The sequence below is a fragment of the Lissotriton helveticus genome, chromosome 10, assembly GCF_964261635.1.
Source record: "Lissotriton helveticus chromosome 10, aLisHel1.1, whole genome shotgun sequence".
Taxonomy (NCBI): Eukaryota; Metazoa; Chordata; class Amphibia; order Caudata; family Salamandridae; genus Lissotriton; species Lissotriton helveticus.
The window spans coordinates 157,462,198-157,484,484 of NC_136071.1; the positions used below are offsets into that span (position 1 = coordinate 157,462,198).

A 22,287-nucleotide genomic window follows, 5' to 3' on the forward strand; every position below is an offset into this window, starting at 1 on the left:
CGTCATCGTGCCAGCTAGACAACGTTGGCCACCTGGGGGACTTCCATCTAATAGTAAGAGCTCTGACTGCTAGGACGAGGGCCAGGTCTGCAAATCTCAATTGTACCTTCAGTTTACTTGAACGTCTGTGAAGGCTCATGAGACAGTCCAGAACGTTATCCGCAATGGGAATATGTGTGAAACCACCCAGGCAACCCTGGACGCCCTCCCAGTAGTCCCGAATACGCGGGCATGACCACAGTATGTGAAGGAAGTCAGCCTTGTCTCCTTTACAACGAGGACAATTATGGGGAGCCTCAGGAAACATGCGGTGGATCTGCTGTGGGGTGAGATATGACCTGTTTAAAACAATGGTCTGTATAAACTTTAGTCTAGAGTTACGAGACACTCTCTTGGGGTGTTCAAGTAAGCTCTTCCACGCTTTGGCCAAGATTTCAGTAGCGGAGTCCTCGGGCCATTTCGTTCTAAGAGATACAAGTGTTGCTGCGGCATGTGTGCGAACACCTGTATATAGCCATCTGACTAAGTGTCCCCCATTCCCCCTATAATGTAAGAGGTGAACCAGAGTATGCTGTGGGGTTCAGTACATTGCGGGCCCAGGTTTTTTTAATGTAATGGGAGACCGTAGCATGCAATAGGTATACATCTGCAGGTGCACCTGTGGCCTGTAAAAAGGATTTGTGATCCAGCAGGGTGCCATCTCCAAAAAAGGCCCCAACATCTGCCACACTGTTCTCTACCCAGCCACGGATCCTGTTCCCTGCAAGTCTGCCCTGTGGTGTGGGAATACCCAGTAGGGGAATGTTCACCGAATAGGGTGCTGTTGTAAAGGTATATGACAATGCCTTTCTCTAGCACAATAATGCTGTTTTCAGGAGGGGTGGGCTGTCAGCAGGAATCTTAGCTTTAGGTAAGAGCAGGGCATGTAGCGCACCCCGATCCAAGTCCCTGGGTGAGTATCCTATCACCTGTAAATTCTTACCAGCAGTCCAATAGCAAAGCCAATGGAGTTGGCTGGCGTAGTAGTAGGCCTTGAGGTCAAGAACCCCTAAGCCTCCACAGCGAGTTTCTAACAGGAGATTTTGTAAACGTACTCTCCTACGGCCTTTCCCCCATATAAGCTCTAAGAGTATAGTATTCAGGGTGTTAAAAATATGCTGAGGGATCACGATGGGCAGACTCACAAAGTAATATAGGAGGCGCGGAAGCAGTACCATCTTCAAGATGGCAATGCGTCCCATGACCGATAAGGGCAGCGAGGTCCAAAAAACCACACTGTTTCGAAGGGCTGTTATGGCCTTCCCTAAATTGCCATCAAGTTGATCAGGCTGTGTGCAGTAGACCTGGAAAGCTAAATATTTAAAGGGTGGAGGGGGTTATCAGCAAAGTGTATGCGCCAAATTGTATGTCGTCAGGGCGAGGTGTGTCTTGGAAGAAGTTGGCCAAAGGTTTCCTTGGGTTTATAGCTAGGCCAGAGACCCTTTCAATGGGTTTGTTATCTTCCTTAAACAATTGAATGAGTCACGTTCTATGTATGGACTTGGCACGTTCTATGTATGGACTTGGACTATGCATTAATAGGAGTCGCATGTCCAAGAATATAGTCCAGCGATAAAGGCCAATTAATCATTTATTCTGGCATCTTGAACACATTCGAGTCCGAGACATTTTCAAAGTAATATGGGCCGTGCACAGCTCGCCTTCCTCTTCGATGGTGACAACGAATCTGGAATGCCGGCCTTCCAAGACTCAAGAACCTCTTTCTTATTTATAATTAATTATTCATGTTGCCTCTCAGGTTTTGTCATTGCATGTTATATTATGTGTTCTATAAGCAGCAGACTATGGTGGGCAACAGCACGTAAACATTTTTGTTTTCTTGTGTATACTTGAGTGACTAACTGAGCTTTGCAGCCTCGAATCCCTTGGCTGCTTGTTGAGAGCATAGTATAATCTGTAAATTACATGCATGGAATGTTAACTCACCACCCCTCTCTGAGCTTTTAACCCACCATGTACTCCTCTCTGCTCTTTGTTTTACCCACCCGCTTTACATTCCAACAGTTACTGCACAATATATAATTTCTCAGTAAACAAGTCAACACTTTTATGGAGTCTCCTTAAATTATATTGCACAACTGCTCTACAAGTTAAAACTTATAAAGAAATATATTAATAATCACATAGGCAAAATCTAATGCATTCTATGTATGTATGTATATAGCTGGCATTTGTAAAGCGCAAACTAATCACCCCTAGGGATCTCAAGGCGCTGGGGGCCGCAACCAGTGTATAGTAAGGTTTTGCGTAAACAGCTCGTACATTGTGCTTTTTTTGTTTCTGATCCACCCATTACCTAATATGTCCATGCCAGCACTCGCTATAACCATACTTAACAGGCAAATTTTTGCCTTTCAACGCAGCACGAATTGCCTTACTCTGCCCTGGGATGTCGTGCCACCTAACTCCCATGATCTTTGATGCATTTCCAGATTTACCAGAACTGGTAGACATGGGAACGTGCCAAAAAGATACACCTTCTAAAATATCTTTATTTCTCCTCGTTACTTCCTCTTTCCATGGTGCAAGGGTGCCAGTGTTGGCGCTAGGCTGCCAAAGGGCGCCAACACAGGGAAAAGTCAGTAATGTGCCATACTGCCTTAAATATTATCCGTTTCTGCCCTTTCCCTATTGTGTAGTGCAGTGCAGCAAGGTGACTTGCTGGGCAGCACTGCTTGACAACTTCATAAATAGGCCCCTAAATGTATTGAACAGAGACAGTTCTGTATTCGACAAGCTCAGAAAAGTGCTTCCGGGTTACATTTGTTCTCAGCATACATACCCCTGTATTCCCTCATACGATAGAAGGATGACACTTTTATTTCCCATTAGGCAAACCCACCATCATTGCTCTTGGATGGCACTGAAAATGAAAATGTTGTGAAGGACAGTGTCCCATCCTTTTCAGGGCACCCTATCTACACTTTGTTTAAGCGCTAGCAGGAACCAAAGCTCAATGATCTATTTATGGGAAAGGGGAAGGATTCTCAAGTTTTTAAGTCTTGCTAAGTCAGACTACTGGGGGCTCATTAGGAGTTGCTCTTTATTTGGGGCGCAGACACTTGGGGTGAGGAGGCGGCGAAGGTTCTGATTCTGGACAGTAGTTTCTCATCAAATAATGGACATCAGAATTTATTCCGTCCTGAAATAACAATCTGTGGAACAAACTATTGTGATTCCCTCTTCTGGGCAGAACAAGTGGTCCTTTTTTCCCCGCCTGCTTTGAGAATATGGTAAATGGCAGCAGGATGAGTGCTGTGGGTGGGGGCCGGAGAACAAAGGTATGGGGGGGGCAAGGAAAGGGCTCAGCAATGCTTGGGGGAGCATTACCTTTTCCTATCGTGGCACAGCAGGGGCAGGGTAGGAGCTGCCTTTGCCCAACATCCCAAGACCGCGGTTTTACCGGGTGGAGAGCCATGCCTGCTGAAATTGGACCCGCGGTATTTCAGGACCCAGGATTACCCAGCCCTAGATTTGCAAACCCAGTATACCCACGTGTGAGAACATAAGACAACTCTGAATTAGTAAAATCCTGCCCCAGCCACCTCCTAATGAATGCCATAGTGTCATCAATTGAACCATCCGCCATTTGATGCCATTGAAGCATTTTCATTCTTTAACATTTACCTTTTATGAAAAATTTATTGAAATGGAGTGGCTTTAGTGTCGACTGATCTCACTCCAAACACTGCTCCCCAGATGGTGTAAGTTCCATCTCCTCAAACTGAAAACCTCCATACTTAAAGGGAACTTAGCCAAGGATAAATGCATCAGAGGCAGGTTTCTTCTTCTCTTGTAGAAAACAATCAACATGATAAAAGTAGAGCAATCCGTTTTTTTTGTTTGCTCTCACAGGTTTTTTTACTTGCCTGTACAATCCTCTGGGGCTTCTAGTACAAATTACTGCAGTCTGCAGCCTAACTGGAATCTTCAATGGATCCCTCTAAGTTGACATCTGGGTCATCTAAATAATTCTACTTTTAAAGTACACACGTAGAAATGGTCCACATTAGTAAAATGGGTAAACCAGCTCTGTTCCATAGCTGTGTGACTTTCAAAGGAACAGAGGGTCAACATTAATGATTCGCCAATGTCACATGTATCACGAGGTGCTGTAAATATTTGGACTTTCTCCAAACACACATTTTTGGCTTGGCCATATATTGTTTTCGTAGGTTGGCTAATGTGAACTTGAATTTGTTTAGCTTATATACTACACACAAGCTTGTGGGAGTCAGATACGGCTCTGCGGAAATATAATAGTACCACAAAGGCTTTATTATCACATAGGGCTCCAAGTGTTATGATAGTATGTATTACTATAACCCTGCTCAAATGACAGCATAAGGCTGAACGCTGAGTGGACCCACCGGGATTTCAGGCTACACACAGATCTTTGCAGTGCATACATTACTCCACTGACCAAGTTACAGACTGCACACGGAGACGGTGGTAGGTTTAGGTCTTCTTTCTCTGTATCAAGTCCTTAGCCCTGCTAAATCTCGTTCCCCACCGCCTACCTACCTGTCTATCGTACTTCAGGACAGGGATTCCGTCTCTTCATTATAGGTTTACCATCCTGGCTAATAAACCTAGTCACTGCATTACTGGAGATCAACAGTTGTTCATAGAGTTTTCATCAAAAGCAAAAATTGGAGAAGACAAGATCAGAGACACAGGTGGTCAACATAGGTATAGTTATACATATTCTTTCCTGAACACGGCCACATTCCAAAATGGAGTCTTACAGCAGGAGGGAGCATTCTGAACCCTGCCGACACCGCTGAGAGTCATTGTGCCACGGCGAGTGCTGCGGGCGGGCTTACCTTGCCGCCACCACCGCCAGGAGTCACCAGACGCCACCACCAGCGCCGCCGCCCCGGGACTACAATCCCCGGCAGCCTCAGCGGCGCCAGGAGGTGCATTTAGCCACCACAGTCCTCGGTGGAGCGGGGGAGTCTTACAGCAGGAGGGAGCATTTCTGAACCCTGCCGACACCGCCGAGAGTCATTGTGCCACGGGGAGTGCTGTGGGGGGGGGGGCTTACCTTGCCACCACCACCTTCAGGAGTCACCGGACGCCACAACCAGTGCCGCCGCCGCCCCGGGACTACAATCCCCGGCAGCCTCAGCGGCGCGCGCAATCGACGCAGGCAGCAGCGCCAGGAGGCGCATTTAGCCACCACAGCCCCCGCGTCGCGGAACGAGCCGGGCGAAGCCCGGACCAAGGGCGGGCCCGTCTGAGCCCGTCCGAGCACGAATGAGGACGGGACGGGACGCTCCTCTTTGATTTTCCCCGTAGATCTACGCAGCAAGGTCAGTGTGTTGCTTTGTAGCATAAAGTTCTGTTTAGTATTGCACTGTTACCACCTAAACCTGCCTGAGTAACAGAGCCTTGAGATATTGCATACCCAACAAACGTGGTCATTGCCTCTAATGGTGCGGGGAAGGTGAGAAAATCTACCACTGGAAGTGTTGTAGGGACAATTGACCAATTCCTAACTAGGGCAATGTCCATGCTACAACGGGAAATCGAATTAACAGAGAGAAGGTTATCCATGGACCCAATCTTTGATAAAAGGTCTTCACTGGGCCAACTAGCAAAGGCCCAATCCCCGAAACCTGAATCTTCACTTATGACGCCATTGCCTGTAATACAAACTGTGGCCGATTATTTATCAGTTAGACCGGTGGGAGAGAGCAATAAATTGACAGAATTAGCAGTCATATTGCACAGCCCTCCAGCCAATGTGGCACTAATAGTATCTGACCCACCAACACCCCCCAAAGCCCAGGAACCACTAGATCGGGACAGTCCGTCAGATCGGCCTTGGACACTAACTCAGGGGCCATAGGTAAAGTGCCTGATCAAGCAGCTAAAAGAAAGCGTGGGGGAACTGCACTAGCGAATAAGAAATCGAAAAAGCAAAAATGGGTCAATATGGAAAATGAATCTCCCGTTGTTGTACTTGATGGGCCGCAGTCTGGAGTGGACAAGTCACCGCCCATAGAAGTTAACGAAGACATGTCACCCTCAGAGAGAGGAGGGGATTTCTGGGCTAAAATGGAACGGATATTTATAGAGTCCTGCCTCCCGATCCATGAAAGACTGAACTCTATTGAGAAAAGACTGTCTTGTCTTGAATCACTGTGTCTACCAAAACAGGGAGGGAAGGGTAGAGGGGGTGCCGAACCCGCCAGTAATGGTACAGGACCAACTGGCCCCAACCAGGTAGGCACCCAGAGTATAATTCCGATGGTCACAAATACAGAAAGGGCTACATCCGTCCAAACTGGCATAACAGGTTCTCACCCAATTATCCAGCCAGTTTTAGTCACATCTAGCACCCCGGCTAATACTAAGAACGGGGGGGACACGGGGGCTAGTAGCTCTGGACATGACCCAATACAGACATCAAATATGGGTCGCTGGGTCCTGGTAGGCCCCGGTTGTCTCGCCTAGCCTTGCCTCCGGAGTCAATACCCTATGTGGTGGTTCTTGCGGGGGTTCCCTCCCTGAGCCCGGGAAAGGTCGAGGATTATAGAGACCTTAAAAATAAATGCATCCACTGGTTGAACTACAACAGACCCCTTCCAAATGGGGGGACTAGCGAAATCCTATTCGCCAGACGAGTTGATTGGGTGGGGCCCAGAGGGAAAAATATAGAAGGGGACTGTATTGTGATCAACTTTAGGAATAGCTGGATAGTCAAGTATAATTGTAACTCGGAGTCAGGTAGCCCAGATACGCTAATAAAATCCCTGCTGCTAACCTATTTCTACCCGGGTGCCCATAGTAACGCTCATCTAGCACATAAGTGGGAGAGGATAAACTGGGCGGGCGACGAAACCCAGGGAGGTAACCCCATTCGTGGAAATGTCAACTGGAATGGGCCTTTAAATAGCCCCACGTCGCTTGACATGTTTCATCACCACAACAGGTACAGCAACCTGGAATCTGTAGATTGACTGTTGAAAACTAAGAAGTCCCCATCTTCTGCAGTAGAAAATAAGAACTTGCGGGAAGTTAAGGCTGATTTCAGTGAGATGAAGCGTCTCAGTATTCTGGAAGGATTGATGGGGGAGGAAGTTATATTAGGGGATAAAAAAGGTCAAAACAGGGGGGAACCAAGCAGCTGGATAGGAGGTAATATGGATAATGGAGTTGCTGGGCTAGGAGCGTCAGGGAGCGGGGGGGGGACAGCTGTGCCAGTGAGAGGAAGGGAACTACACCGACGGGTGACTGTATGCATAGACTAACTAACTGTGGCCAAAATACAAGCTCGACACACAGAGAGGAAAATGGGAGTATTGATATACTCTCATGGAATGTGGCAGGATTAAAAAATAAATTTACAACCGATGACTGGGGCTTGTTCATGGATAAACACGACATCTGTCTTTTGCAAGAGACGTGGGCCCCGGACAACTACCAGCGGTGTGGGTTTGCCACATTTAATATCCCTGCAATAAAGGGAGGTAGAGGAAGATCGTCAGGAGGGTTAAGTACCTGGGTAGCTACTCACCTGGGAGTCACAGCTAAGCAGTTGACAGTTAACTCCCCAGACAACCAATGTGTGTTGTTAACCCTCCCAGGGAATAAGTATTTAGCCTTAATTAACATCTACTCTAGGCCAACCCAAAGTGGGCAAGAGTCCATGGTTATCGAACAACTGAGGGAATTTGCACAGACTCTTGACCCCGAGGTTGGTATAATCATTGGGGGGGGATTTCAACTGCCAGTTTGAACCCCTGAGCAATACAGGCCTGGACGACCCTGATGAAGAGAACCAGTATTGGAACATCCCGGAAACCTCAATCCCGCCAGTTAAAGCTTGGACCCCGCTGGTTCTACAAATGACCTCCCTTACATTGTCTCTATCCGTAAGGCCCTGTAATGGTCGATCAAAATCGGAGAGACCTGGCAACGCGACGTTCAATAGAGTAGGGCAATCATCAATCATTGACTACATCTTGATCGAATCTAGATCATGGGACGAGGTCCAGGATTTTAAGATTCACCAACGGATGGACAGCGACCACAATGCATTGATTAGGTCTTTAAAGCCAGGGAGTTGGGGACTGACCAATAATCTGATTGAGCCAAATCTTGTCCAACAGCCCCTCCTCCTCCACAATAACAGATGGAGAATAAAATGGCCCTACATAATGGGCTCTCCGAACAGCCAGTCGCAAATATATCTTCAGGTTCTGCCCCATCTTAGCGACATGGCAGAGGTAGGGTTATTGGGTGCTGTAGACGGGAGGGATAACAGGTCTGTTGAAATTCATAATCAGCTAGCCTCAATAATGTTAGAGGTTTTCTTCCCACTCCAGACCTATAGGGAAAACTTTGCCAAAACCCACCCATGGTACAATGCCGATTGCCGCAAATTGAAAAGGGATTTGATTAAAGCAGTCAAGGCCAAAGACAAATCCCGGATCAAGTTACTACGGGTGCAGTATAAGCAAGCTATAGAGAGGGAAAGAAAGTCCTGGGAGGCAGAAAAGTGGGATGAGCTGAGGTCGGCCCTACAGTGTAGAGATCTCAAATCATTTAGGGCAATTGTCAGTAATGAGGGCAGGGGTGGGAAGAATGCAGTAAGCCCCAACATAGCCCCAGCAGGATGGGAAGAACACTTTGGTAGCCTTTATGCTCGATCGTGCAATGGCGATTCCGAGTTGGTGTCTCTGAGCCTCCTCCACGAGCATCGACTGGGGGGGGCACAGGAGATATCGATACTGGAAGTGGAATATGCCATCGCGAAGTTACCACCTAACAAAGCCCCGGGGCTTGATAAAATCCCCGGGGACTTGTTTCGGTCAGAACCGAAAATATGGGCTCCTTATCTTACCGTCCTGTTCAACACAATCCTAATGGGGATAGACCCACCAGAGACGTGGCGGGGGGCAGAGATAGTTCCTATCTTTAAAAAGGTTGCCTTCTGCATACCTCGAATTATAAGCCCATTAGCCTGATAGACATCGCACAGAAGGTATTTGGGCGGATAATTCTGGAAAGAATCCAGATATGGGAAGAGGACAATGAGATTTTGAGTATATTACCTTTGTTCGATTAAGAGTCTCGCAAGCCGCCTGGCTGACCAAACTACCCACCGCCAACTTCTGTTCCAGCCGAACCGCCACAAGAACAGCCCCGCCTCCTGCCGCACAACTCCCGCTGGTTCAGGGAGACTGCCGCAGAGCGGAGAGCGGGGGCTGGGGAACTACATCCACCAACAGGCCCTGCGACAGCACCATCAAGAAGCGCCAGGAGGCGCATAAAAGTTGCGCACAGCCTGCAGAGCGGGGGAAACCTTTGTTCGATTAAGAGTCTCGCAAGCCGCCTGGCTGACCAAACTACACACCGCCAACTTCTGTTCCAGCCGAACCGCCATAAGAACAGCCCCGCCTCCCGCCGCACAACTCCCGCTGGTTCAGGGAGACTGCCGCAGAGCGGAGAGCGGGGGCTGGGGAACTACATCCCCCAACAGGCCCTGCGACAGCACCATCAAGAAGCGCCAGGAGGCGCATAAAAGTTGCGCACAGCCTGCAGAGCGGGGGAAACCTTTGTTCGATTAAGAGTCTCGCAAGCCGCCTGGCTGACCAAACTACCCACCGCCAACTTCTGTTCCAGCCGAACCGCCACAAGAACAGCCCCGCCTCCCGCCGCACAACTCCCGCTGGTTCAGGGAGACTGCCGCAGAGCGGAGAGCGGGGGCTGGGGAACTACATCCCCCAACAGGCCCTGCGACAGCACCATCAAGAAGCGCCAGGAGGCGCATAAAAGTTGCGCACAGCCTCCCTCGCGGGACGCCGGGCGAAGCCCGGGCCAAGGGCGGGCCCGTTTCAGCCCGTTCCAGACAGTTCCAGGCTGGGCTGGGCCACCCCCCTTGGCTCCTACTTATCAGACGCTGCCCTCATCTCAAAAAAGGTACTGCCTGTAGACACTTGAGTACTTGGGAACCAGACTTCTAACCTTTACAATAATGACCAGGGGTTCCAGAAGTAAGACTGCTCTAAAAACTGCTTCGTTTACAGGTCCCATTGACCTGTTCATCTCAAAAACTACTGAGGCTATTAATCAAAACATTTCTCTGTTAGAACGTAGGGTGTCCCAGGACCTTGCGATCGCCCGGAGATCGTCAATGGGCCCCATAGCAGCGGCCTTAACCCCACTCCCATCAGCTTCTCCTATCCCAATTCTATTACAGTCTGGTACAACAGCCCAAGTTCATTCCATCCCAAGCGCTGTTGATCTATCAGCTACCAACCTGCCATTGGAATTGGAATCGACTGGGAGTCTTGAGATTACCCCGGACCTTGAGCGGATTCTGTCTGAAGAACCTGCACAAGATCCTGAACAAGAAACCCAGCTCAAGGGGGGTAGAGAAGGTGCTGTTCCAAAACAGCCAGAAGTCTATAAAAAGGGGAACAACACCAAACACTACCATAACACCAATAAAAAGAAAGGGTCTATCGTACCACCATTCAATAAAGCTCCCTCCAGTAATAATTCTGCACCACCTGCTTTATCTAATCTGCAATGTCCCACATTGGACAACGTTCAAGAGGGTGGCCCCATTCTGATTGACTGCGATACTCCAAAACTTTTCGATAGATTCAGGGAATTATTAAAATACCATCTTCAACCCCTGGAACGGAGTATTATGGCAATTGAAAAGCAACTTGCCACACTCCTTGCCAAATTACCCAACCAGACCAGGGCGAGAATTGTTAAACCCGGGGGGGCCTCGGTAGCGGACAATCCTGGGATCACACCAGCTAACCCAGTTAGACCGCCTGTTATGTCCATAGTACAGGCAAAAACAAAAGAGCCATTAACCCCCCTACCACAAGCTTCAAATAATTGTGCAAATTCTAAGTCAACAGCCAAATCCACATCTCAGTCACCCTTATCTAATCAGCAAAATCCTTCTCTTCCTCCCCCTATAGTTCCACCTACAGTTGCCAACCTCACCGCGGCCAAGGGGTCTTCGCAGCCTTCCCAAATTAAACCACCGGTGCCCCAAAAATCAAATCCTTCAGAGGGCAAGAGGGGGCCTAGATCCAAACGCCCAGTTCATCTGTCACCTGAGGTCTCCCCATTTACGGTAATTCTAACGGGAGTACCCGAACTAACAGCAGGAACAGATGAACCATCCTGGTCCCTCCTGAATAAAATCCTTCATTGGCTTAGTATTAATAGGCCATTACAGCCCTCAAACACCAGTAGAATATCATCTGTCCGTAGAGTACCATGGGTGGGGGCGAGTCCCAAGAGTATTCAGGGGGATTGCGTCATTGTTACTTGTGAAGACGCATCCACCGTGAAGCATATTTGCTCGTGGCCTGATTTGGAGAAGAAAGGGGGAATCGATACCCATCGACTCTCCTTCTTCTACCCCCCGTATATAACTATCACCCCCCAATACCTCCACCGAATTGGGTTTTACCTCCAGAACAATTATGGAACTATGGAGGTCCTTGGCTGACCCAAAAGAGCAGGAGTAGGGAATGGGTACCTCGTCCCTGGTATCCCAACAAAGGCCATTTCATGGGTGACGGGTGGCAAGGTATTCACACTAACAACAGATTCGACTGTCTTGAGATGGTTGATTGACTTTCTGCCCTACCATCATCAAGCCAGTCCGCCATTAGGCAGTTAGGGTCTGTTGTTTGCGTGCAACCTGTCCACGAAAGTGTTCTAGCAGTCCACTCTTTGGATTACGTACCCCCCAATGAACAAGTGGTCACATGGGAGGATTCTGTACAGGACGGCAGCCTTACAGAACTTCTCCCTCCTAAAACTAACCCGAGTAATATCCAAACCCCTATCTGTAGGCCTGCAGTTGGGTATCCATGGAAAGGTGTTTCATGTACCAGTATTGAAGCATGTGTGTCCCTTGATGCCCCTAGAATTGTCTTAGGTGAGAGTACCAAGGAGGTTAATCTAACTATACCCCGCGCCTCCCAGTCGGAGCAAGCTGTCTATGGTACCACCGAGTCTACCGGCCTTACCCTCATTTCCTGGAATATTGCCGGTATTGCAGGGAAACTAGACACCCCCTTCTGGTCTAAGTTTATAGGGGAAGGATTTGATATAATCCTCCTCCAAGAAACCTGGTGCCAAGAGCAAATAAATATAGAAGGTTACTCATCCCACTGTCTTAAAGCCACTAAATCTAGTTCAGGCAGGGCCAAGGGGGGCCTTTTGTTACTTCTGTCCAATAAGCTACGTAACTGTATAGTCAGAAGTAGCACGATTGTGGGAACCCATAGCCAGGTAGTGAGGGTTGAATGTAGTAAGGGAAATGACTTGGTCCTGGTAAATTTTTATAATAACATCTTTGATGCCTCCAGAGGGAACATTCTATTCCCCCTGGAAAAGGAAATTTTAAGGGTTCTGGGCATCTCCAACAGAAGGGCAGACGTTCTATGGGCTGGGGATTTTAATCTCCAGCCATGCCATCTATCAAAAGGGAATCCCTGCGGCCTTGGAATGGTGATGGTTAATCACCGGGGGAGTGCGGGAGAGAGTGAGGATTTTCTTCACTTCCCACATTGCCATTATGGTTCAATCTTAAACAAACTGTTAATTAAATTTGACCTACACCTGTTAAGCTGTAACAAAAACAGTTTGAATGTTACTTGTCCTACCTTTACAGGGAGGGATGCTGGGACATTCATAGACCATATTCTGTTCTCCAGCACAGGAGACTTCATAAACCTGTGTATCAGAGAGGAAAGTCTAAGTGACCATAACAGCATCTGCGTTACCCTTCCGGGACGAGGTGCTACACTAGCGACTGGAGAAACTTGTTCCACTGATATAGTACCCATTAGACCAAATGGTCTGAGGATCAGATGGTCTGGAACAAACTCTATGGCCAAACAGAGGGAGGTCATAATTAGTTGTAAAACGGAAATTAGTTACTGTTTAAAAAACGTTATTAACCCCGACTTCCTATTGTCACAATTTATTAATATCAACACCATTATAGAAGGTATTTTTACCAAGACATCCCCATCTAATAGAGCTATAAAGCGGGGATGGTTTGATAAAGCCTGCACAATCGCCCTAAAGGAATTGAAGAAGGTACTATGCATCAAACCCCGAGACAGTAATGGAATAAAACAATTAAGGGTCAACTACAAAATGGCAATTTTTATTTTATTTTTTTATTTTTTTTAAAAAACCTTTATTTGGACAAAAAGGATATACAAATACGGGCCTACAACCAGTCAGGCCGGCCACTAATATGAGAGAGCAAGCAAAAAAAAATCCAGGATGACAGTGTACGGAATAAAACACAGTAAATCGCAGTCATTACGGCATCAAAAAAAGGGGGGGAAACACAGACGGCCAGCAATAAGGAACAATGAAGGTTAATTTTATAATAATACAAAAGGAATATCGCAGGTTCGACTACAACACAAGACGTTACCGGGTTCCCAGAACGAGTCATTGACAACAATAAGGCTGAAGGGTGACAACGTAGGAGAATAGTGTAGCAACGCACATCAGTGTAAGAGCAAATATCAGTAAATCAAAGCCATAATTAGCTTCACTCGTCTCATTCAGACCACCACCCACCAGTATATTAGAAACAAAACAGGAACCGGAATATTGACACCGTAAAGGAAAAACTAACCCGCCATATTGACCTTAAAGAAGAAAAGAAAAAAGAGGAAAAACAGAGCTGAAGGGGAAGAACACCGCGCTGATACCAGTGCCCCACAGCAGAAACACTGAAGGATTGGGAACATCAATAATAAGCAGGGCGTAAGAGTCGCGTTCAAAGTGCAGCAGAGCCCCATAGAGGAAGCAGAAGGTATGCAAACCCCACCCACATAGCCCATGGGAGACAGGGACAGACGCGGCGCCCCTATAAGAGACACAAAAGGGCCATAGAACTAAGAAGGAAACCAACGAAAAAGTCCCAACCCACCCATCCCACCCAGCACCCCTGCAGAAAGCTACGGCCTACCCCCCCCAGCAGCGTGCCTGTCGCCCTAAACCGAACCTGAAATATAGGAAAGACAAAGGAGAGGAATAAAGACGAAAACAAAAACATAAAAAACAAGAAGGAGATAGGAGGGGGGAGTAAAGAATCAATATACAATATGTTCGGCCCCAACCCTCCGCCCAACCATACAAACGCAATATTTCAAAACCAGAGCGACACATTCTCGAGAATCGTAAAACACACTAGGGGGTCCCCCACAACGCGAGGAGTACGGGCCGGTTCGCCGCTAAGCTGTACCCCGGCAATCCACCGGGAATAAGTTGCCTCACCCCAGGCCTGTCTTAGTGACCACCACCACCCACCACATAGCGGCAGGAAATAGGCAACTCAGTATGAAGAAAGCACTCAAATGAAAAGATATTAGACAAAGGCGTAGATCAGGAAGGTCCAGCAACAGATAAGAGAACAGAAGTCCGGGTATACAATTCAAGTGTCCCAGGAAAATCAACCCGAGCCACAGAACACAGGAGTTCAGTCTCGCCATCTGAAAAAACCGGAGCTCCCCCGCAGCACAGGACAACGACCCCGCCGAAGCAGAGAGAGACAACAGTCCACCATGTCCATTGGGTGCTCGGACAGGAACAGGCTCGAGCCCGGGGTCCAAGTCTCCAAACTCCAAACAGTGAGTCACCAAAGGTTCCAATGCCACCGGGTTGCAGACCTGTCTATGAGCGGCGACAGTAATCTTCGCCGCGACCAGGGGGGGCGAGGTAGCGGCTCCATCGAAACAAGAAGATACCGTGAATAGCCGTCCATCCAAGAAGGCGGCGGACCGCACAGGTTCCACCGGGGCACCGGGGATCAAGGCCGCGTGCAGGGATCGCAAGGCGTCGATAACATCTCCTATAGTAGGCTCATGCTCACACAGCAAGGTCTCCGTGCCGTCCAACGTCTCAGGTCCACCGATCTGGGGATATCCATAGCCCCGGTCGTCGGCCGCCATTTTGTAGTTCCAGCCGCGACACCACTCTCAACGGCTCTCGAAGCCGGCACACAGATGCGTATCCCCTCTGGCACACAAAGGGAAAAAAATGAAGGGGGGGGGACCCCGCTAATGGCAGCCTTGGTGCAGAAAGGAGAGCCGCCAAAGTCGGGGGTCCGCCGCACTAACACCTGCGCGGTCTACGAACAGAGTCCGGGCGCATGTCTCCAGGATGGATGGACGGGACAGTGGCGGGGGGCATCCCCTCACACGATTAGTCCTCGGAGCGCCGCACCTCGCACCAGCACCACTGCCGCCGCGGCAGGCCCGGGCCGGATCCACCGGGTTACTCGCACAACGGCCCTTCGCTGTCAGGCACCTCTCTCGGCCGGGGCTATCATCGACACCACCGCCGGGCTGAGTCCAGTAGGCGAGGCCCCGGTCCCGACTCCACGGAGGCCCCGTTCTCTCCGGGGACAGAACTTCGGAATCCCTGCACGCAGGAGCCTCCAGGTCAAACGGTGAGTACGAGCAATAATTCACGCATCTTTATCCGCTCAAGTGTGTCGTCTTGGGGCAGGATATGAAGCAGGATATTTGTTGCAGGCCGGATGGCTGACGGAGCCGAGCTACGAAGCGACCATTACGATCGCGAGCTTTGCTCCTCCCCCAAAAATGGCAATTTTTAATAGGAAAAAGGTTTTACAAAGTGAAGCTTGGGATAAGCTAAAGGAAGCAGCTGAGACCAAAATCTGTAAACTTTATTGGGAAACAATTAACAGCCCCTTTCTAAATACTGATGGTATCCCGGAAATAACTTCCTACGTTGCATGCAATGACTGGATCACTCATTTTACTAGTATTTTTAACCCAGAGGGGACACCCCTAGTTGTATCAGCTAGTGAGGCTTCATCCTGGATACCTCTACCCCTGGGAATAACCCTGGAGGAGGGTCATGAAGGGCTCTCCAAAAGCAAGGGGGGGGGGGAAGGCCCCGGGCCCAGATGGGGTCCCAATTGATCTATTAAAAGCAGAACCAAATTTGTGGGCTCCTATTCTGGTGAGGACTTTTAACTGTGCGGCAGAAGGTAACATCCCTCCCTCCTGGGGCCAACCAGTTATTATTCCCCTATTCAAAAAAGGTAGCAAATCTGAGGCTTCCAATTATCGTCCTATTTCTTTGCTGGACGCCTCAGTAAAGGTCATGAGCAGAATTCTGCTCAAAAGGCTAGAAACCTGGGCAACAGACTCGAATATTTTAACAAAAGTGCAATATGGCTTCAGGAAAGGCATGGGCACTCTGGAGCAATGCGTAAATTTGGACCTCATTTTTAATAAATATACTGTAGCTAAAAAGGGCAATCTTTTTTTATGTTTTGCTGACCTGAGCAGCGCGTTTGATTTAGTTGATCACGCCATTCTTTGGGAGGTTTTGTTAGAGTCAGGGGCACCGAAGGAAATTGTCCATTTTCTGGCCAGGCTTTACGAGAAACTTTCCTGTAAGGTTCGTTATGGTACCCTAGGCGAATGTACACCGTTCCTCAAAGTTTCAAGGGGAATTCGCCAGGGATGCGTATTGGCCCCTCTTTTATTTTCCCTTTTCATCAACTGTATTGATCGTAACCTGGCCGATATCCCAGCAGATGCTCCCCTGGTAGGGGGTAAACCTGTCCCAATCTTACTATATGCGGATGACGCTGTTCTCTTATCCCGCACTCAGCTTGGGTTACAGCGACTAATTGATAGTTTTATGCTGTTTATTCAAAACAGGAGGCTCCGTGTGAATAAATCCAAGACCTATGTAATGTTGTGCGGGCAGGCTGTAAATAAACTGAAGCATAACTTTTTTTTGGATAGCAATAAGATGACACACGTTAAATCTTTTTGTTATTTGGGAATTACTTACACTAATGACGGGTCATGGACATCCGAGTTCGACAACATCAGACTGAAAATGTTGCGGTCTACCAGTAGTATATTCCGATTTGCATCCAAGCTTGGATCGAGAAGTATCCCAGATATGATCAATATATATAACATCCGTTGTGTTTCTTCTGCATTGTATGGGGCGGGCGTGTGGGGTCATACTGAAGGCCCTTCGCTCCAAAAAGACGAAAACAAGTTTTTAAAGAGACTGTTATGTGTCCCTCCTTCTGCCTCTGTACAACTAATTCACGATGAGGTAGGGATCGAGTTTATCTCTGACTTAGCAGCCGTTCGGCCACTCTTATTGTGGCGCTCTATTTGGGCTAAGCCAGAGACTCGATTCACTCAAGAGATTATCCCTGATTGTATAGGATTGGATTACTCATTACGCATACAGTGGTTGAAATACATTCATTTCTGGTACAAAACCTTATTTGAAATTGATGTTCTCCTTGACCCCGAATTGGCAGTTGCAATCCCCCAAAAAGAAATTAAACAAACATTTTTAAACTTTAAAAAGAATGAGTGAGATAAGGTGCATGGCAAGTTAGCCACCGTGAAGTTCTACAAGGAACTGAACTTAACCCCGGTGCTTCAAACCTACCTTACAAACGTGTCCCGTCCCTCCCATCAATTTGTGCTAACCCGAGTTAGATTGGGTATTGTACACCACCTTGTGGCATTCCCAAACCAGAAAATAAGATCCGAAACTCCCTGCCAGTGCGACAACATTTCACGACAGAGCTGCTGTCATTTTCTACTTTTTTGTAAATTTTATCACTTTTTAAGGGTAAAGTATCTAAAACCCATCTTTTTAAAATATAATATCCGATCTTCAAAGAGCGCTCTAGTACTATTATCTTCCCTAGAGAACGTGGATATTTGTTTCTTTGCTGCTACTTTTATTTTAAAATGTACAGCTGCCAGGAAGAGCATAGTGCTGCTATAACTTTATACATTCCTGTCTGTACACTAATGTCCTTGTTTATGCTGTATTATGCCCACAGTATGCAAACGTATGGTCCTTTTTACATACATCAAATTATCATTCCCGTGTTTGCCCGAGCCATATTTGATTTTTTGTTTTAAAATGTACAGCTGCCAGGAAAGCACTTGGTGTGATAAATATATTTATTCCTGTCTGTACATACATGACCTCTTTTATAGCTTTTTAGCTACGTTTTACATTTTTTTTTTATTTAATTATATTGTTGTCCAGTGTATGTCAGTATATGTTCCCTTGTATTACTCCTGAGTATATTTTGAGTCATTTTTAGAATTATTATATATGCAATGAATTGTTTTTAGTTGTTTTTGCTTGTATGATTTGTATTTCTCAAATCGAATAAAAGCTTATGACTTGACTTGAGTATATTACAAGCGGGCTTTAGAATAGGCATATCTACTATTGACCAGATCTTCTGACTACAGGTCCTTTATTGGAAATCAGTGAGTGTGGAGGGTGGCAGCCTCTACCTCATTTTTGTATACCTGCGGGCCGCGTTTGACCTGGTCCCTATGGACAAACTGTGGAGAGTTCTCCACGACCTCAGTATGCCATCCTACCTCCTGGGAGTGTTCATCAGGCTTCACTCAAGAAACTTTGCACAGATTAGATGTGGAAAAGCGGGAGAATTGTCAGCACGATTTCCAGTGCAAAGGGGGGTGCACCAGGGATGTGTGCTGGCTCCCACCCTCTTCTGCCTTTACATTAATGGGCTTATTAAACACCTTTCAGGCATCAAGGACACGGACGCCCGAGTCTAGCCACAGGTAGAGTGCCTGCATTAATGTTTGCGGACGAAACTCTATTGTTGTCCCGAACAGCCACAGGTATTCAACGCATCCTTGATGGGTTTGCAGATTTTTGTGAAGTAAGTGGTTTAGAGATCAACCTGGCCAAAACAAAATTCATGATTCTCAACCCGCCGAGGCAGACGCGGCCTAACCCGGCTCTGAATGGTACACCCCGAGAGAGAGTAAAGACCTTCGAATATCTAGGTATTACCCTCAAGGAACACTTGGGGTGGGATGTACAGTTAGCCAAGTCCACCCTGAAATTGACGCAGACTGTGGGTGGGATATCTAAAATGTACTGAACATCTGCCTTCAAGTCTGCTGCCCCCATTGTAGAAATACACAAAGTACAAGCAAGAGCAGCCTCATTATATGGTGCAGAACTTTGGGGACACTATAGGCCAAAAAGATTGGCAAGGGTCGAACACTCAATCATGAGAAATCGGTTTGCCTTACCTGTCAGTACCCCCCTGGTTCCACTAAGGTTTGACCTTGGGCTACTTCCTGTGGAAGAGGAGGTGGCCTTGAGGCCACTCACTTACTGGAGAAGACTTTGGTCTGTCCCAGAGCTTGCCCCGTATCGTGCAGAGTTCCAGGAGGTGTGGGTTGCATCTAAATCAAAGAAAATCCCATGGGTATCCCATATCAAGGACCTTTGTGTAAGGATCGGTGTCCCTGAGTTATGGGAATCTCCGGAGTCAGCCTGCCCAGCTTTTGCCCGGGCTGACCTGGTAAAAAGGTACAGGTCCCACAATCTGATGATCCTCCATGCCAGCACGATAGCTGGCAGACTGACAACTCAATTCCTCGATATAAAAACAGAGTACAGGAAGGAGGAATTCCTTGATATGATTCACCCTGCCCAAGCGAGAAAGCTGTATATGCAACTAAGAATGGGCAGTTTGCCACTAAGGTCATTGACCAGTAAATGGGATGTGAATAAAAGCACTGAGTGCTGGCGTGTGGACACCCGCTGTCAAATGAAAGTCATGTATTCTTTTTCTGCCCGGCATATGGGCTGTCACGTAACAGATGGGTAAAACCTATTTGCAGGAATCTGGGATTTCACAATTGTGAAAATGCACTTAGAGTACTAAAGTATGATACCCACCACCCGGTTGTATTTGCCGTTTCCCCGTTTTTTACATGGTATGTGGATTAAACGCAGAACCTTTATAATGACTTGAATCTAGACTAAAGGATTTCACAGATGTCATGAATCGCTTTGATAACTATTTTGATGGTTTAATTCTATTTTTAGCTATGATTGTTCTTGTTGTAAATAGGTGTATATATATATGAGATGTGTTTTTAGCCTTAAATTATGTATCACTTAAAATTGGATTTTAATGTTTTATTTTCTGTTTTAACATGTACTTTTATTGCTCACCGTGGTCGAAATAAAGTTATCAATGATGATGAAAATGGCACCCACTTTCACAATACAAGGCCATATCTTGCCCAGACCAAGATAGAAAACCAAGATGTATCTACATCTCAACAATTGTATCCTTTGGTGGCACTGATGGCACATAGATTTGCTGCAATTCAGACTATAAAATATTGATGTCTATGCTGAGATCAAGATTGCTAAGACGTTCAACCTTTCAGAAAAACTCTTTATTCTAGCTTTGAAGGGTATGAATGTTCATTTGCCTTCCTCCATTGTTAAGTGCCCCGGGGCCCATTTGGTGGTGTTTATGCTAAAAGAATACGCTTGATAGCAAATACTGACAAAAGACAAATGTGAAGTTACATATTTGTAGCTCTTAACATCCTGACAGGAGAAACCCACAAGAACCTGCAGTGCCGGAACAGTGCCAATACATACACTTAACAGTAGAGGTAACCGTGTGGTTAGGGTCACCTGTTGACCCCTAATTCACCCTATTAATAATTTTCCTTTTGACTCACCGGCAACGGCTTTGGGACTGAAAATCTTTCTGATACTCTCTTGTTCACCACCATCCATGAATCAGAGCTGTAAAAACAAAGAAGTCCTGAAATATGAAGTAACGGCGAAGTGTTATTCCATGGACCAGTATTTTATATGCTCTAAACTTATAAACGTTTATATTAATATGGCGTTAATTGATTTCCTCTACAGAGAGTAAATAATGGCACACTCAGGCGAGTACCCATCTTTCTGTGTTAGTGTCCCTGCTGTGCATCTGCTATTTGTTCTAATCCTGTGATTGGTAACCAAACTCCAGGAACTCTACTCACTTGGTTGTGTTTCTCATGTTAGTCCACTGGTTTCATGACTTGTTGTGATGCAGATGCAATAACAAATCCAGACAAAATTATCTGACAGAGTTCAGCAGTTGCATTATGGAACAGAATGCCCATTTGGGGGCAACCACAACAAATTATATGGTTGCATGATGTCCACCATCAAGGGAAAGAATGATGACACTGGAATCCAACCAGGGCATAGGAGCGTAGATAAAATATTCCAACAACACACACACGGAAAGTAAAGTACAAAACCACCCCATAACTGTTTTACCTGAAGACTACAAACGACATTGTAGAAGGCCTGTTCTGTAGGTAAATAACAAGAGTTGGAACTGTGGCAGGCATCGTGGCACACAAACTGGCTTTAATTGTATTGTGATGTAATCCCATATAGCTAAAGGCAATGGCTACTTCAAGATAAATGTCACCATGAAATGTAGTAATGGAAGAGGCCAACTGGTCTTCCTTCTTTTTATAACTCAATGTGCCTAATTGATTGTCAAGCTTGTGTATTTATGAGTATGAGTATGATAATGAGAGTACCCAGGTGGATGAATTTCGGAGCGATTGGGTGCTTGGATGTGGGGCTCAAGTTCTAAAAAACAGAAGTGGGGAGACTCACCAAGTTAGGTAGAACGGCTGTGATATCACCGTACGTGACATCACAGGAAGTGACATCACTGTGTGTGACATCACTGGAAGTGACATCATGGCATGTCATGTCGCATATGGTATCACAGGAAGTGCCATCACAACCCATGACCTCACAGGAATTGACATTAGAACTCAAGTGCACATATCTTTAGCAGGTCTATCATGAGTACATTCGAGTGCATTAAAATGTTTAACAAATTCGATTTTTTGCATTGGAGTTGAGCCACAATATTGAGACAACCCAGAAGCAAAATCTAGGCCTCAACTTGTACTTTTATTTTTTAAAATCCCTCCCGCTAAGAAATTGGCAACAAGTAGAAATGTGGCAGTAAATCTGGCATGCTTGATTGGTTTCAAGGTCTGTATTTTAAAATATCTTATGGGGTTCAGGCACCTGCTGCAAATATCTTTGTATGCCAGCTAAATCACATGGAATAATAATAGTGGTAAGATAACGCTGGAGGATAACGTATATGCTGGAAATATCTGTTTTTTGCCTAGTCCTAGTTCTGAATCAAAGTAGCATAGAGGGTTAATAGGTCTCCTGCAAAGCACATTATGTAACACGCAGATGATAGATTTTTTTTTTATATAAGTGGGTTACTACTTTCAAGACAGAGATCCTTAGTTAATTGCAGTTCAAAAATTTGAATCCTTCTAA

General features: G+C 46.6%; 1 protein-coding gene across 1 annotated transcript in view; it reads right to left on the reverse strand.

The window, feature by feature from the left end:
• Positions 1 to 20,709, reverse strand: part of LOC144785098 (uncharacterized) — a 37,574-nt gene extending 16,865 nt beyond the window's left edge. The window contains exon 1 of the mRNA XM_078664198.1: positions 20,649 to 20,709. Within this exon, the coding sequence (XP_078520324.1) occupies positions 20,649 to 20,702 (54 nt within the window). The 5' untranslated portion in view covers positions 20,703 to 20,709. The remainder of the gene's footprint in view (positions 1 to 20,648) is intronic.
• Between the last annotated feature and the right edge of the window lie 1,578 nt (positions 20,710 to 22,287).